The sequence below is a fragment of the Halyomorpha halys genome, unplaced genomic scaffold, assembly GCF_000696795.3.
Source record: "Halyomorpha halys isolate HHAL.00 unplaced genomic scaffold, Hhal_1.1 Scaffold257.1, whole genome shotgun sequence".
Taxonomy (NCBI): domain Eukaryota; kingdom Metazoa; phylum Arthropoda; class Insecta; order Hemiptera; family Pentatomidae; genus Halyomorpha; species Halyomorpha halys.
The window spans coordinates 235,314-252,300 of NW_027104967.1; the positions used below are offsets into that span (position 1 = coordinate 235,314).

Genomic DNA, 16,987 nt, shown 5'->3' on the forward strand with positions numbered 1-16,987 from the left:
ATTTATTTATATGCATATATAAATATTGATCGATTGGATTTCAGCAACTCTAAAACAGTAATTATCTTTTATGATTCATAGACAACTGAAATTAACTAGCGCTTTTTCTATGTTTAAGTATTCAACAAAAATTAATGGCCAAAGGGTTGAAATGTTTTCTGACTCATAATTCACTGGAATTGACCAACTCTTCATGATTCATGATTCATCCCTTAACATGAATTGATGGGCATTAAATGGAAGAGGAGGTTGAGATTTTTACAATCAAATTCAAACCTAAATGCAGAATAACTATTTTTATTGAAATAAAGAAACCAAACTAGAAAATCAATATTAAGAGATCATAAAATATATACAGCACAAAACAGATAAAAATTTAACTGTAAATGAAACTTAAAAGAAAAAAAAATATTAATTATATATTTTTTCGAATTATTTTAAATAAGATTGTTGAAGCAATTAAAAAAATAAATACTGATTTAAGTAGCCACCTACTATTTCTACTTGTTAACAGTGTTGTTGCCAGCCCTTTGCAATTCTCCATTCTCTTATTTTCTGTTTCTTATATCAGGCCACTGCACTTAACTTATTTAGCTACTCTCACTAGACTGGAAAGTCTCAGGGATTTAGGGAATCAGATGTCTCCAGTTTGTTGAAGGAAACTTACCATACTTGCGATGAACTCATTCTTTTTCACCTCAACAAAATTCGTCTAAGTGATTATTCCTATTTCTTCTATATAATAAACATGGTATCGGTATCAAGAGGTCACAACTCGTAAGGTTTTTTTGTTTATAAGAATAAATAAATAAAATTACTTATCATGAACTGTTTGATGATAAAAATGACAACCTATCTCCTACTTCTATTTCTCTCAACAATTTTCTTTTTTTCTACCATCTTAATCATGGTCATCCTATTATTTTTTCCCCTGTAGGCTGGCATTTTTTGGTTGTCTTACTCACAGGCATCCACTTCACATGTCCCATCCTCCTTAAGTGATTCTTTCTAATAAAGGCTACGAGATCTTGTTCATTGAACATTTCTTCAAGCTTATTATTCATTCTGATGATACTGTTGCCTCTCTCATAGATAGGTCCATATTTTCTTTCCCATTTCTTTTGTATCCTTTCACTTTCTTAGTTAATTAGCCAAGTCTTACAACCATATGAAACAACTGGTCAAATGACTGTTTAACATAATATGACTTTAGTTCTGTTGGGCAGACTTCTGAAGGTGTACAGCTTTCTAAAAGTGAAAAAACATTCACTAGTGCTCTCAAATATTTAAAATGTTGACTGACCAATATGAGATAACTCATAGTTTGAGTTCTTGTGAGGGACCTCTTCTACTAGTTATTATAGTTTTTATACTCCCCATATTTGTGGAGCTACAACACAATTTGTATTTATTGTGATATATAGCAAGTTAAAATACTGACCTTTAAAACTACAAGATAGCTTGTAGTGATAAATCATTGACAGGAACTCAAACTACAAGTTATTTGTTTGAGGGTAATCAACTTCTTTAACTGTCTTTCCATCTTAAAAGCATGGCTTCCAAAATTGGTAAATTCTTCTATACTTTCTGGCTGATTTCTTCCACTATTTTCATTATTCACATGGAAAACAAGTTTTGTTAAGCCTTTTACAATTTTGCAAACACCTCTATTAAGGCTGCTCTTGATCTAGTCACTATTACTTTATGATCTGTTTAAACTAGATACTGCTATAACCTGTTATAAAATGTGCACTGCGGGATAACAGTTTAGTAATCGTTTATAAACTGTGCACTGCGGGATAACAGTTTAGTAATCGTTTATAAACACTGGTATTATCTGACAGTATAAATCTTGTTCATCACTCTAGTGAAATAGATTGACAACCCATCTTTTGGTCCTTACTGGTGTTATATCCCCAATATTAACTAATAAACTTTGAGATTTTTGTGACTATTATTCTTATGTTAATAGTGATTTAATGATATTTACTACTTAAGTATCATTTTTTTTTTTTATTAATCTATTTCTTTCCTTATTTTAGGTACAATATAGGATATATAATATTCTATATACTGGGTACAATTATTCTGTTGCCATGGTTTTTCTTCATTACAGCTGAAGAGGTAACACATTCGTTACATTACTTTTTTATCCTTATTAAGTGACTGCATTCTTAAAAATTTGAATCATTTCTTTTCAGTATTGGATGTATAAGTTTAGAGCATTGAGTACAAATGTAACCCTGACTGAAAAAGGAAGATCTGAATTACAAGCATGTTTTACGTCATACATGACTATTGCAGCAACTGTGCCTAGCACATTATTTCTTATAATCAATCCTTTGATCAATCACAAGTAAATATACCAAATATTCTTTTAGTTTCATAACGTATTATGTTGTGTGACTTTGTTATACTGATCAGTTTATATTTATTATAGTAATAAAAAAATATGTTTAGTTTTTAATACTTATTTATTTTCAAGAACGAAGAACAAGAACCTTTTAATGAATCAAATAGAAATTTATTTGTTTAACCATTAAAATCAATGCTATTCTTGGAATTTCGATTAACTTTAGTGTTTTTAGTTGTTGTTTAATGATTAACACTTTCATTATTACAGATTTAGGCCTACACATAACACATTAAAATCAATGATTTTTTATTTTGCCGCAACTTCCCTCATATTTGATTTGAAAATATATTGGCACTAACTGTATTGTTTATTTTTAATCTAAACGAGAAAAATAATTTTATTTGATATAGTGGCAGTTTTCATTTTATCGATTCTCTTTTCCAATAAGTTTGGATTTAGTGCAATTTACCTGGATCTGTATTATTCTTTTAAGCTGATTCAATTTCAGAGATTACGCTATTCTTCTTTCCTTTTAGATTTTCGTAGTTAATTTATTTTATTTTTTAATAAAGAAATGTACTTTTACATTTATTCTTGACATTTTCTCTTTGCTAACTTAAATCTTCTTAGTTCTTCCTTATCTTATTCTAATCTTATCTGTTTCTGTTCCGCATCTTTCACAAAAAGAACCATGTTTTTGTTTATTTGTTTTTTGTTTTGTTTTTTTATAAGTGGTATTAATTTTGAATTTTTAGCATTATAATCAAAAGAGATAAGCGGGTCTGACACCTGTTGTTATTTATCACATGCCACAATCCCCCAAGAGATAAAACACTTAACTGATGTTTTCTTTCCTTGTTTTATGGCTTCAGAACTTCTGATATCTGAAGTATCTGTTTGTTTAGAGAAAATGTTTATTATGTTTTATATTTTTGAACATTATTATTATATTTCAAGAAAAATGCGATTAAGTAAATGTTTTTCAGTATGTCACCCATCCAACATTGTCAAACTGTAAAAAACTTTCAAGTTTAAAAAAAAAATATATATCAAAAATAATTATGACCATTTCATAGTACAATAAACATAAAAACATTTCATGCCATCTCATGTTATTTGCTTTATCTTTGAAAATTAATTGATGTGTTTTATTTATTATTTTATTTTAAAATTAAAAATAAAGTATATTTTATGATTTTAAACAATTCTGATATTATTATTATCATTCACTCATTTTTAAAGAATATGTTTTTCTCACTTGATTATGCTTGTGTTCGATGCCATTTTAGTTATTCTAGTTTAGTTGCAATGAATATGAAATAGTTCTAATTAATTATAAATTATGAACTATAAGAATAATTAAATCAACATAATTCAAGTATTGAACTATAAATAAAATTTATTAAAATGTTTTTATTTAAATCAAATTTAGTTTTTAATTACTCTAAAAAACATTTTTCTTCACTTACTGTTATAATTATCATTATTCATTGAAAAGCTTTTTTTATTTATTTTTTAGTCAAATATTAATTTAAAGTTAATATTGGTATATAAAGTCTTTGTGTGCAAGATATTTTTACTGAAAGTTAAAAATTTTACTTTGAAATATGTTTTCCTTCTAAAATTATAATTATTCTAATTAAATTATCATATAATATTTATTTTTCTTATTTTTAATTATAATTTCACTCTTAGTTAGTTTATTTCTATGTCGAACTGTTATAACTTTATTGATTGTTTTGAACAGTCCTTTAATGGAACAGCTTTGCATTCAAGATCAGCATCTGTAGAAACAGGTTTTGAAAGTTTGGAATTCTGCCAGTTTTATTGAACTGTGACTTCCTGCAAAATATTTTCTTTAGAAAAAAGAATGATATTTGATCAGAAAAAATAAAAAAGCGATTGATTGTAAAACTTTTGGATGTTTGAATTGTTGATAATTTAGTTATTTACAATTAGTTGAAGTGACTGATCTTGACTTAGTTTTATTTTGATATTTCCTTTTTTTTTTTCTTTTTTTTTTTTTTTTTTTTATTATTTTTCCTTAGTCATGTTGATATCCTTGGAATCTACATCTGGATCCTTCATTGCGTATTCCTTTCAGTATTTTTTTTTCTCTGGAAATCCTTGAATAGATTAGATGAGTATATATGTTAATCTGGTGATTATTCACAACGTACCTGTGACACTTCCATAAGAATAAATTAATGACCAAGACTATTCAAAAACAATTTTTTTTATGTTTAATATACTTTTTAATAACTCATTAATGGATCAACAATAATGATAATAATTCATTTATTTGTTTATGAGGCAACCCCTGCCGTACAAATAGAGTTAGCCTGTAAAATACATAAAATATATAATCAGTTGTAGTAATTTTACAAAAATAATGAGTTAAAGATCGTTTATATAAACTAATAACAAACAATATACCCAAGCTGGGCTATCTACATTCATTAGAATAAAACAAAAATGTCATTTCATATTTAACAATATAAAAAAACTATACCTCCTATTGGGACGATAGGTGTCCAGTTCTAAGCAAAAGGTTTTGTGTTACATATATAAAAAGCAGTTACAGATTCAATCTTGAGTGTGTAGACAGAAATTCATATAACTGATTTCGGTTAATATTACTTAGTTTCGGCATGTATTGGATTGGTTCTCATGACACGTGGGGCCATTTGTCAAAAAATGGAAACAATCCTCCAGTGCGGTTCCATCACAAGCTGGACAAAGCTAATTGTGTGGATCTAAAGGATAATTGTGTGGACCGACACTTAGATCAACAATTATATATATTGATTGTTCATAGGAATAGGGCATTTGTGCATATGCATAAGTAATAATACTGAACGGCTCAAATTGAATTACCAGTGTTTATTTATTTAAAAACATCAATTGTTCTTAAATAAATAGAGGAAGGTGTTGCTCTTTACACCAATTTTTTCTCAATGATTTTTTAAATTTTTGTATTTAAGTAAACCTTTACCTTAATGTATGAATGTCATCAATGGACCATCTGCTATGAAAAGTTGTTTTATTATGCTATGAATCAACATGATGGCACCCTTGTTTGGCTAGAAAAATCATGGAAAGTAAATTCTGGAATGTTTGATATTTTAATTTTGATTTTTTGAGAAAGTGGCATTTGATTGCAGCACCCCTGGCATACGCTTGGGGCACCCATTTTGGGAACTGCTGGTGTAAACCACTGCACTAACTTCGGTAACAATTCAACTTTGTGAATGAATGATAAGAACTGAAGTTTTACCTAAGGTTGGTGTTATGAGATTGTAAGATATGATATTTCACTGCAAAAAACTGTGCTGCTAGCACATATAGTCAATAGTACTACTAATTATCTAATAAATCAAGATAGTATGACAATAGTGCCGCAACAGCAAATGTTATAGTTTACTTGCTGTAGCTGCAACAGCTATCACTAGTAATAGTTATGTTTCTGTCACTTTCTTAGCTTTTTTTTTTTTTTTAATGTAAAGTTACCTGATTTTGAAATTTTCTTAAAATAAGTATTTCTGTTTATTTATTTCTTTTTGTACTTAGTAATTTTTGTTTTTAGGATTTCATTGAATGTCAGGATGATTGGTTCCTTGGTGACTATGTTGGTATTATTTATTGTGACTACAGTTTTTGTTAAAATTAACACCGATTCCTGTAAGTTAAACCAATTGTAATGAATTTCTCATTTTACTAATTATAGTTTTTATTTAGATTGTAAATGACTTATTAGAGGCATTAATTAGAGCAGGTATTTACATTATAAAAGTAAACCAAATTTATTTACAATAATATTATTAATATGTAAAAAATTAATAATATTACTTTACATATTTATTTTGTTGAATTTGCTTATATATTTTCATACTTTTGATAATATCATGTATAGTGTTTATGTTCGTAGATTTCTAATTAGGTTATTTTTCATTATTTACATAGAGCATTGTCTGATTTTTAATATATTTTTTTCTTATACTTTCATTATATTTTTAATTTTCTAATATTTTCAATGCTTGTTATTTTCTGGTATAAATTTTTATTATTTCAATATTATACATTACGAAGATAACAATTAAGAAGATAACAAATAATAATATAAGAAATATTATCATTTGTTATCTTCTTAAATTCTTATTTTTTATTATAATATGGTTGTAATATTTAGTTTGTACTAGATGAAAATCTGAAACTCAGGCCAAAATATCAGCACGTAATAATAAGTTGTAGTATTTTCCAAAATTGTGAATCAAAAGCTAATAAAGATTAGCTTTTTTAATAAGTTGTAGGATTATGGGTGTCAGACAAACAAAAAGGTGCACAAAATAGGAGAAAAACCTCTTTTTAGTTAGTTACCAACGTTTTGTCCACTTTTCAGGACTAAATGAAAACAAGATTCATACATTGGTAAAGAGTGATAAGACTATAAGAATATACATAGAAAGTCATGTAAAAAAAAAATAATAAACTAAGTAAATTGATAGAATATTAATGTAAATTAATAAAATAATTATTAATAACAAGTACAGTAATGAATGATAAAATTATAATGTTATTCATTTTTGTACTTGTTATTTATGATTATTCTATTTATTTATATTCTTATTATCTTAAATTACTCCATTCAATTTTTTATATAACTTTCAGGGCCTATGATTATAGTTTTATCAAACTTTACATTATTTATATCTTGTTTTTATTTAGCTCTGAAGAAACTCTGTAAAGTGGGTCGAAATTGTAGTAACTAATGAATAGTTTTCTCTACTATTTTGTGTACCTCGTTGAACCGCTAAGCGGACCTCTTCCTACAATTAATTATATACATTCAAGTAATAATTTCCCATTAAGCTTTCTTAATAATCAAATATATATTTGTATCATGTAAAGTAAGTCTATTTTATGTTATCACAGGATTTAGTTAATTGTTTACCTTTCCTTCTTTGCAGGGCAATATGAGTTCTTTGTATTGACTTTGATTATAATCGTGGCATTGAATGGTAAGCTAAAATTATTTATTTGTTCTTAAATTACTTACAAAATGAGTTATCAGAAAAAATAAATATTCAAAATTATAGGATAAACCATATCCTAAGGGTCATGTATTTCTTCTGTATGTCAACTTCTGGGAAAATCAAATTTTTTTGGCTTTCTCATGAATATTTTTAAAAAATGTTTGCAAAATTTTAGCCAAGTAAATTTTAATCTGATAACATGCTTTCATAAGATGGATCAATTTTAATATATAAGAGATGCTGAATGTTTTTTTTTTTTTAAAAAAAGAAGGTTGTTATTTAGTAAAATGATATATATTAAAAATTTGTTTAGAAAGATTGTTGATAATGTTTAATCTGTAATTTTTGGAAGTAAGTTTGAAAATGGACTAAAATTAGTTTGAAACATCATAGTTTTAGGAGTATTTTGATTTTCCCAGAAGTTGGTATTTATAATAATAAATATTATTCTCTTAGTAAAGTACTAATTGATAGGCAATGGGTTCTCTATATGTTATTTTTGATTAAATATTTACATAAATTTTAATTTCACAAATAATCACCCTGTTTTACATGTTAAATTTGCCTTAAAACAGTTGCTAGCGCTATCCTTCAAAGTGCAGTGTTTGGTGTTGTGGGACGATTTCCATCAAGGTATATCGCCGGAACTGTTAGCGGTCAGGCTTTAGGAGGGATCATGGCTGCCGTCGCTGAGATAGTGTCCTTATGGCTTGGTGCCTCGCCACTTCTATCTGCTCTAGTATACTTCATCATGGCTGATATATTTATTGTGATATCAATTCTATCATACATATTTCTGGCTTCAACAGTAAGTTTCCATTGATAATACTTCTACTGTCGTAGATTATTTAGTCATTATAATTGTTTTGTTTTTTTAAATGGGCACTAATCATTTATTTTTTAATAGGTTTTCTTCAAGTTTCACAGTAAAGAATTACCAAGGCAAGGATCCATACAATATGAACCAGTGATTGAGTTGGAGAAGGAAAATCCAATAGTGAGAGAAATATGTTATACAGGCATTTTGAAAAAGGTATTGAATTTAGAAGACCCGTTAATTATAATTGCTCCTCAAACTATCTGTGACATTGCCTTAGTAACATTTTGTTTGTTTAAATCAATCCTTAGATAAACAAATCACTTCATTTTTTTAATCATTCTTGAGTCAATTTTTAATAAATGGAATATGGTCCAGGTGCGGTCAAATGAAACTCAATAGTAATAACTATTTTAGTTGAACCAACATTTCCCCCATGTTAAAGATAATAATCCCCCATAAAAAAGGTACAAACACTTAACATAAGTAAATGTAATGTAATAAGTAAAAGTAAATGGATCAATTTCACTTATGATTTATTAACAAAAGTATTATCAAAGGAAACCATGATTAAAGAAATATTTATATCCCTTCAACTTTTTTTTTCAAATAATTTTTTTCACTTAGGTTGAGGAAGCATGATAATTATATCCAAAAAGGTGATTTAAAACAAATATTATTATTCCATATTTTTATCCCTTTACATTTTGTTATTGAAGCCGCAGTGACATGACTTGTGGTTACATGATCACCACTTTTGTTATATTATTTATTTTTTATGGGCGGTATAGATTTCATTGATTTATCGATTGCTCATTAAATTTTTGAAATTGTTAATTTATAGTTTACTATCGAAATTTCGTTTGAGCATTTAGATTAATTATTTTTCAGAATTGTTCAGTGCTGGTTTTTATTTTTTAGGTTTTCAATGATGCTAATTCTGAATTCGCTGTTGTATTTTTGATTAAATTAGTGATTTCAAAAAGCTCAACACTGAACCACCAAACCAACACTTATTATAATTTGTAATAATGCACTTTGTGTGAAGACAAATCTTTTATAAAAATAAAGCTGTAACAGTATGCTTCAACAGCTAAAACAGTGGTTCCAAACTGGTGGTCTGCAGATCATAGGTATGCGATGAGAATTGGATTGGAAGGATTTGGCAACAGATATTTTTATAACGATTTATTGTTGCAACTATTTTATCAATTGTCTTCTCTGATGTCTTGATGTTCAACTGAAAGGTGCTATCAGTAAAAATAAAAGTGACTTAAAATCCATTTTTAACCAATCTAATTTTCAAATACTTTCTGAGTAGGATCACCATTTTCGTCAAGTTGGGAATGGTTGTGGGTCATACATGGCTAAATTAAAAGCTTAGTGTTGTGGATTTAGGGAGTCTTATAAAGAAAGACAAAGAGTGTGTTCTTAAATAGACACCAACAACCGACTGTGTCAAACAAAGGGAGATGGTTGTCCCATTGTCCAAAGCAGTGTCATAGTGTTTTATTTACAAATCAAATTATAAAACTTATTTTCTACAACACTTATTGGTTCACATATTACTCTCGGATGGGAGATTGAGCTTAAGAAGATTTCGTTTTTGTGGTTAAGAAAAGCTGAAAATACAAGAACTAATTATTTTGGTCTTACAATTATAAAACTTTTTACCATATGGAATGACAAAAAATTTCTATTCAGGTAATTTCTCTGAATGGCATTAAATATGGAGAAACCTTTTAACCTAAATGAAACTTCCAAATAAAAGGAAAATCAATCTTTACTCTGAGACACTTGGTCCCCTAAGAATAACAATTTGGAACAGTTTTAGTAGCTTTTGTCTGGCTACATTAACTTCTTTGAAACATAATTAAATGAATCTATTTCAATATTTATGTAAAATAAAATATCACAAAGATACATATTTATCCATGTTTATATTGTTTTCTATTACTCACAAGTTCTTGAAGGTTTGATAGTTTAAGAGATGGTGTTTGAATGATGGTAACCAGGAAGCTTTATGGATGGATATGGGTAAAGAGTTCCAAAATGAGGAAGCAATGGAACAGCAAAGGATTTTTCAAAGAAGGCAGTTCTATTGGTAGGGATATAAAGATCTGTAGGTTGAGATCTAGTATTTACTAGGTGAATGGATAAACGTAGGATGAGGAAGTCGTCAATGATATAGGAAGGTTTTTTGGCTATTGGGGATTGGGATATAAATATACCTAGGAGTTACTGTCTCCAGATTCTGGGATAGAGCCAGCTTTGCTCAGAATAGTAGTGAGAGATATGAGTGTGCCTTGGAATACTGAAAATGAATTTCATAAAGCAGTTCATTAATCTTTTTATTCTCGTTTCTTGTTTAATGGACATTCCTCCATAAACATTGTACCTGTTATCCATTTCCTTTCCTTCTCTTCACCATTAACTTTATGATAGATCATTTGTTGACTTTACAAGCACAAAAATAAGGGGTCAAAAATGAATATTTAACAACTTTTTTTTTATTTAGAGGATCTTTAAAAATTTTAATTAATTACAATAGAATCCTGGAATTTTAACAAATTTCCATACTTCCTCTAACTGAGGTAGTAAGGAATCATGTAGTTTTTAAATTTTAATAATGTTTTGGAACTTAATTATTAGAACTGCTCAACATACTTCTGTTGGTATGACTGTAAACCGAATTATATGTATGCAACCTCTTCCAAAAAGCATCCCCATTCAGAGTTGTTTGCCTCTTGAGTGATCTTAATGAACTGAAATCGATAATCTTTTATCCAATTAAACCAATAATAATAATTGGGTTGATTATAACCTGTAGTATAGAAATATAGGTTGGAAGGTCTAATACATTTGTACCAATGTTAATTTACTAATTTAATAAATTTAATATTTGTAACTCATCTATCTTCTTTCATTTTCAGATTTGGGTGCATGGTATGTCTTTGTGGTATTGCTTCGTTGTGATGTTTTGTGTCTATCCATCAATTACAGTTCTTGTGAAATCCATGTATGAGGGAAATGGTTCAGCTTGGAATGGTAATAATACCTTTATTGTTATATAACTGATAATTAATTTATTTCCTTCAATTCAAGATGATAAGAACTTTTTTTACGGTTATTGTTAAAATCATTCATTGTTTCATAACTCCTGTTATGCATGTTATGGCATTAAAGCCTTTTAAGATCACTTTTAATTCACACCAAAACGATACATTTTTCTTTGAAAAAAATAAAAGTAAAAAATCCATCGTTCCACTTTTCTTTTATTTGTTTCTCATCGTTAAATGTTATATACTTGGTATAGGAAGTGGTATGAATTTGTTTACAAAAACCTATAATCTATTTATGGAATTGAACATAGTGAAACTCGTACTATTAACAAATGTTGGAAGAAAGATAAACTTTATAGGTATTGGATTGATGTGGACAGTAAAACTTAGTTATGATGCTCACCCATGGCCCACAAAAAAAGGGTCTTACCCCAGGAGAACGATATAACTCGTAAATTGTAAAAAAAATGACTGTAATCAATTATAAAAATGTATTTAATTTTCAAATAAAAAAAAAAAATCTCTTGAACCTACACTATTGTTGGTCTTGGTTTAAAGTATTTTCAAAAATAAAATTTTCTAATTGATTACTTGGCTTTAATATTTTGTTTTACACACAAAAATATATATTCAATGTACATTTATATATATGTATATAATGCTTTCAAAAAATTGGTTTGCGAATTATGTTACATTCTGTTTCTCTTCTTCATTTTCTGGCTCTATTGATCATACCTGTTTATTATTTATGACAATAACTTTTTGTTTCAATTAGATTCAATTAATTTAATTTTATCTTGAATAGAAAAAGACTTTTACCAAATATTTTATAGATCTCTAGCACACCCGGCAATGCTTTGCTGTTGCTAGATTTGAGCCTTTCACAATTCAGTCTGACTCATCTTTCAAAGTGTGGTGAATGATTTTTTAGGAGTGAAGAAAAGTTAATCGTTTTTAGCACCTCTATAAACCCTTGAAAATGAATTTTTGAAAAAAATTAGAAAATAAAATTTTTTAGCCCATCGTTTTGGCCTTAAAGGCCTATGATTTAAAATAAAAAAATAGAAATAACTTCAACCAAAAAAATAAATCAGTAATCAGATTTGTCATTAAAATTTGGGTTTATTATTATTTGCTTATTTTTATAGTTTTAATTATTTTTCTTTCTTTCAGATATATATTTTGTTCCGGTTGTTACATTTCTATTCTACAGCTTGTGTGATTACATTGGTCGACTTATTTCTGGTTATTTGCAATGGGTATGTAATTATTTAATACAAATATGGATAATCAAATACCTAAAATTATAAATGATATAGTTTGATTCATGATTAGTGTTTTACAAATACAATTTAGTTTTTTAGTTTTAGTTAATATTAGTTAACCTAGGACTGTTAGTTATGCTGTGTACATGTAGCAACATGTTAATGGTGTAGCAATCCATTATATTTCAGCAGCATGGGTTATTATTAAATAAAGGATTTCTCTGTATTAATTTAAAAATTATATTTGTCTATGATTTTAACCTAAGGCAATAAAGGATTTCTGATTATTTTTTTCCTAGTAGGTCAATATGATAATGGGGCTTTATTTAGATTAAGAGTATCAAATTCTTCGTTCTTATCTCAACTTCTTATTTTATTTATCCACTCATTATCAAAGAAAAAAAGTGTTTATTTTATATTGTTAATTGCCTATTAAGTTATTAATTAGTTTAAGTATAGGGTGTTTTTTTAAGCCCGATAGAACTTGAAATTGTAAAAAATAACACAAAAAATTAAATTGTAATCAAAATTTTTTTTTTATTCGAAAGATCAATACGTGACATTAACATTTGAAAATGATTTCGGGCATATGGGCACCGCGGCTGTTCTTGACGAAGCGCATTCTGGACGTCCAATTTTGGGCCACTTTTTCGAGCACTGCTGGCCGTATGTCACGAATAACACGAACAATGCTGGCCTCCAAGGCGTCAATTGTTGCTGGTTTATCAGCATAAACCAGTGACTTCACGTAGCCCCACAGGAAATAATCGAGAGGTGTCAAATCGCACGACCATATGCGGCAATTTTGCTTATTAACAAACCCGTTAAGCCAAAAATGCGCCTCATCGCTGAACACAATTTTACAGAATGCGCTTCGTCAAGAACAGCCGCGGTGCCCATATGCCCGAAATCATTTTAAAATGTTAATGTCACGTATTGATCTTTCGAATAAAAAAAAAATTTTGATTACAATTTAATTTTTTGTGTTATTTTTTACAATTTCAAGTTCTATCGGGCTTAAAAAAACACCCTATATTATGACTTAAAAAAATAAAATGTGACTTGGATATAAACTATTTTTTAAAAGTGCTTTAAATGAAATTGTGAAAAAGAAAAGTTGTGAATTTTGTTATTTTCAGCCGGAAAAGAGAAGTTGGATTATTGGTGTGATGAGCCTGCTGAGGACTGCATTTATCCCGCTGGTAATGTTATGTAATGCGCAGCCGAGACATCACTTGCCCGTACTAATTGCATCCGATTGGTATTATATTGCAATCATAATTATTTTCGGTCTCTCCAACGGATACTTAGCCAACATAACATTTATTACTGTACCTAAGTAAGTTAATTCTAATTGGTATCTGATATTTAACACATTGTTAATTACTTTGCTCTTATGATTTCTATTAATGAATGTTTTGATTTTTTATTTAAACATTATTCTTTAGTTTTAGAAGTAATTATTTGGGAAATATAGTGCGTATCAAGTAAATATAATAGATTTGATATAATAATTTTACTTATATTTATAAAAGACTTGATTCACTTTAGTTGATTTTTTTTATTTCTGAACTTTATGACTTGAACTACCCAAAATTTTTAAATTAAGTGTTACGTCGAAAAATTTAAGTCCTCCAAACTCTTTTTTTTTTTTTTTTTTTCCTACGCCAAAAGGGCATTTCTGCCATTTTGTTTCAAACAGCCCAGTATAATTTAGCTTTCTTCACGTAACTCCTGTCTGTATTCAGTTCCGCCGTTGCAGACACATGCAAGTTGGTCACAAAGTCCTAGTACAGCCTCAGAATGAATCGGCTCTTATCAAAGCGATAACCATTGATGAATTATCTACCCAAACAGTCCTCCAAATTCAATAAGTTTCATTTTTTTTAATATGGGAATTTAGTTCAGGAAACTTTGATGCTTAATCATAACATTCAGAAAATTAAGCAGTGAAAATAAAGCATTTTTATTTTGTTCATCACCTCTAGTTCATTACATGTGTAAAAGTCCCATGGGTTTGCACATCAGGTTTGGGATGGAGATGTTTGGATGTGGTAAAATCTGTGTTTTATTAATTTTTACATGAAAACTATAGGCTTTGGTAAAAAAAGTTAATTCTATGCAAAATTAAACAACCATTACATTTTCTACAAAAGTGGTCATGTAACTTTCTTTTATAAACTATGTAGTTTCTAAGATATGGAGGGAACAATTGAGTCTACCTGATCTAGTCTGCGTAAATACCCATCTATTACCTACTACTACTATGAAGAGAAGAAACATATGTTATTACCACTCTCTAGCTCAGTGGTTCCGAAACTTTTTTTTGCAATGGCACTCTTCTTCAGCTAAAAAAAATTCGTGGCATCCTTGTTGGACTAAACAAATTTTGTGGCACTTCTAGTTATAAGCTTGCGGCACCCACTTTGGGAACTGCTGCTCTAGATTACTCATTTTGTTTATCTCTTTTTCATTTCTGTCTAAATAATATTAATTTGCAAATAAAGTAGTAAAATTATAATCTTCTTTTATTTTATTACTACATAGCAAATCAATCGCATGCCTTGATGTTGCTATTAAATTGTTTGTTATAAAAATAATGGAGTCCATATCTCAAAAACTACTGTATTAAGAAAAAAACCGTGCCCGTGTAGGCGACATATTTCCGTGACAACATATACTCTATGCTAATATTACATAAATATAAATTAAAATCAATCCAATGTTATATATTTGAAATAATAAACCAGTTCACATATTGAATTCAGATATTTATTTTTGCTTGGTTATACAAAATATTTATACAGTTATACTTAATTCTAAGACTTTATTTCCAATATTCTATTCATAATCGGACGTTCTTTTTCTATATTCTCGCTTTCGCTGCGTTTCATAATTACGGCATGCTTCGGCTTGTTCCGGTGTTTCTGAGAATTTTAAACGTTTTCTAAAGTCACTTTGACGATCACTATTAGATTTAGCAACACTTTCACGTTTACTACCCATATTCACAGGTTCAATACCAGTGGTATACTGATGCAATCTCAACATGTATTAGGTTATATACTTTTAATTAATTCCAATGAATTTTATTATTATCACCATATTCTTAATTTCATGCATAATTTAAAGATCATCTCAGGCTTCCTTCCCCCACCACTACCTTCTCCGTTACGGGACACTTTTGCCTGCATGACTCTCAGCATCTATAATCCTCTTACCCCCACTACTACACTACTAATTACCTCCCCCACAATCTACTTCCGTTACGGGACACTTTTTCTAACATGGCATCCCGCAAAATGATTTATAAGACGTTGTCACGTCAAAAAATTACACAACCACTTTTGTAGGCAATATGTTCTTTGAATTTGTATAAAAAAAAAAATTGTTAAAATTGATAGTTTTTCCTCTATGTATTAAAAACTACATAATTTGGGAAATAAAGTATGTGCACATTGGTAGCAAATTTAATCAACTGCCATTCTGCTAAGAATAAATTTTTCAACAAACCTCTCAGTTTCACAGATATAGCCAAAAAGCTTACGAAGCACACATTTTCGACCACTTCCCCTCCTCTTCTTCCATATATATCTTTGTTTACCCCTTTCCTGGTCATTTCTGACATATAAGGAAGGAGGAGATTTTCTACAGGTTATCAACTTATTCTAACCAGTGTGGGAGGGACAAGTTTTCATTCTGTGGAATGAACCACAAAATAAAAATCATTCTGCCTAGGTTGGAATCGAAGTGCAGAATAATGGAATGAACTTACGAGGTTACTAAGGTTCAGCTACAACGGCCACACTTAAACTCAATGCACACATCTGTGGAACTTTTAAGGATATAATGTTCTGGTGGGTACTAGCAATATAGGGAAGGTCATTTTATTTTTTAACTGTTTGGGTTTTGCATTTCTTGTTTTTTTCTGGGGTTTTTTCCATTTTGTTTGTTTTGATAGGCTTAATTTGTTATTTAGAGTGTTTTAATTTCATATTATGACACAATATTTGTAATACGTCTTTGATGAATTTTTACAGGATAGTTGCACCACACGAGCAAGAGGTAGCATCAACAATGCTTGCAGCGTTTCTTGGAGTAGGAATCGCTTGTGGGTCTGGCATCAGCCTTTTATTTGTTAAACTACTTTAAGTTAAGATCCAGTTTTACCTCATATTCCCGTTAACACCGCGGATGGCAGTTTTAACTTTTCTGTTGTCAACGACTATACCCTCCTGCTTGATACTTAGAAATTAATCATCCTGCATGATATCTATCAGGAAATTTATGTACTTAGTACTAAGGAGAATCGTGTTGAAAAATTTATAATATTGTTGTTTCCATGCTTTATTATTATATGTAAAGAAAGAGGATATATTTAAACTTTCAAATAAGCTTGAGGCACCCACTTTGGGAACTGCTGCTCTAGATTACTCATTTTGTTTATCTCTTTT

The 16,987-nt window shown here is 28.9% G+C and overlaps 1 protein-coding gene across 1 annotated transcript in view; it reads left to right on the forward strand.

Moving 5' to 3' along the window:
• Ent1 (Equilibrative nucleoside transporter 1) overlaps nt 1-16,855 on the forward strand; it is an 18,094-nt gene extending 1,239 nt beyond the window's left edge. The window contains exons 3-12 of the mRNA XM_014420019.2: nt 2,043-2,124; nt 2,202-2,356; nt 5,943-6,037; nt 7,324-7,374; nt 7,965-8,197; nt 8,297-8,422; nt 11,140-11,254; nt 12,442-12,527; nt 13,673-13,872; nt 16,574-16,855. Of these exons, the coding sequence (XP_014275505.1) occupies nt 2,043-2,124; nt 2,202-2,356; nt 5,943-6,037; nt 7,324-7,374; nt 7,965-8,197; nt 8,297-8,422; nt 11,140-11,254; nt 12,442-12,527; nt 13,673-13,872; nt 16,574-16,685 (1,255 nt within the window). The 3' untranslated portion in view covers nt 16,686-16,855. The remainder of the gene's footprint in view (nt 1-2,042; nt 2,125-2,201; nt 2,357-5,942; nt 6,038-7,323; nt 7,375-7,964; nt 8,198-8,296; nt 8,423-11,139; nt 11,255-12,441; nt 12,528-13,672; nt 13,873-16,573) is intronic.
• Nucleotides 16,856-16,987: the final 132 nt, after the last annotated feature.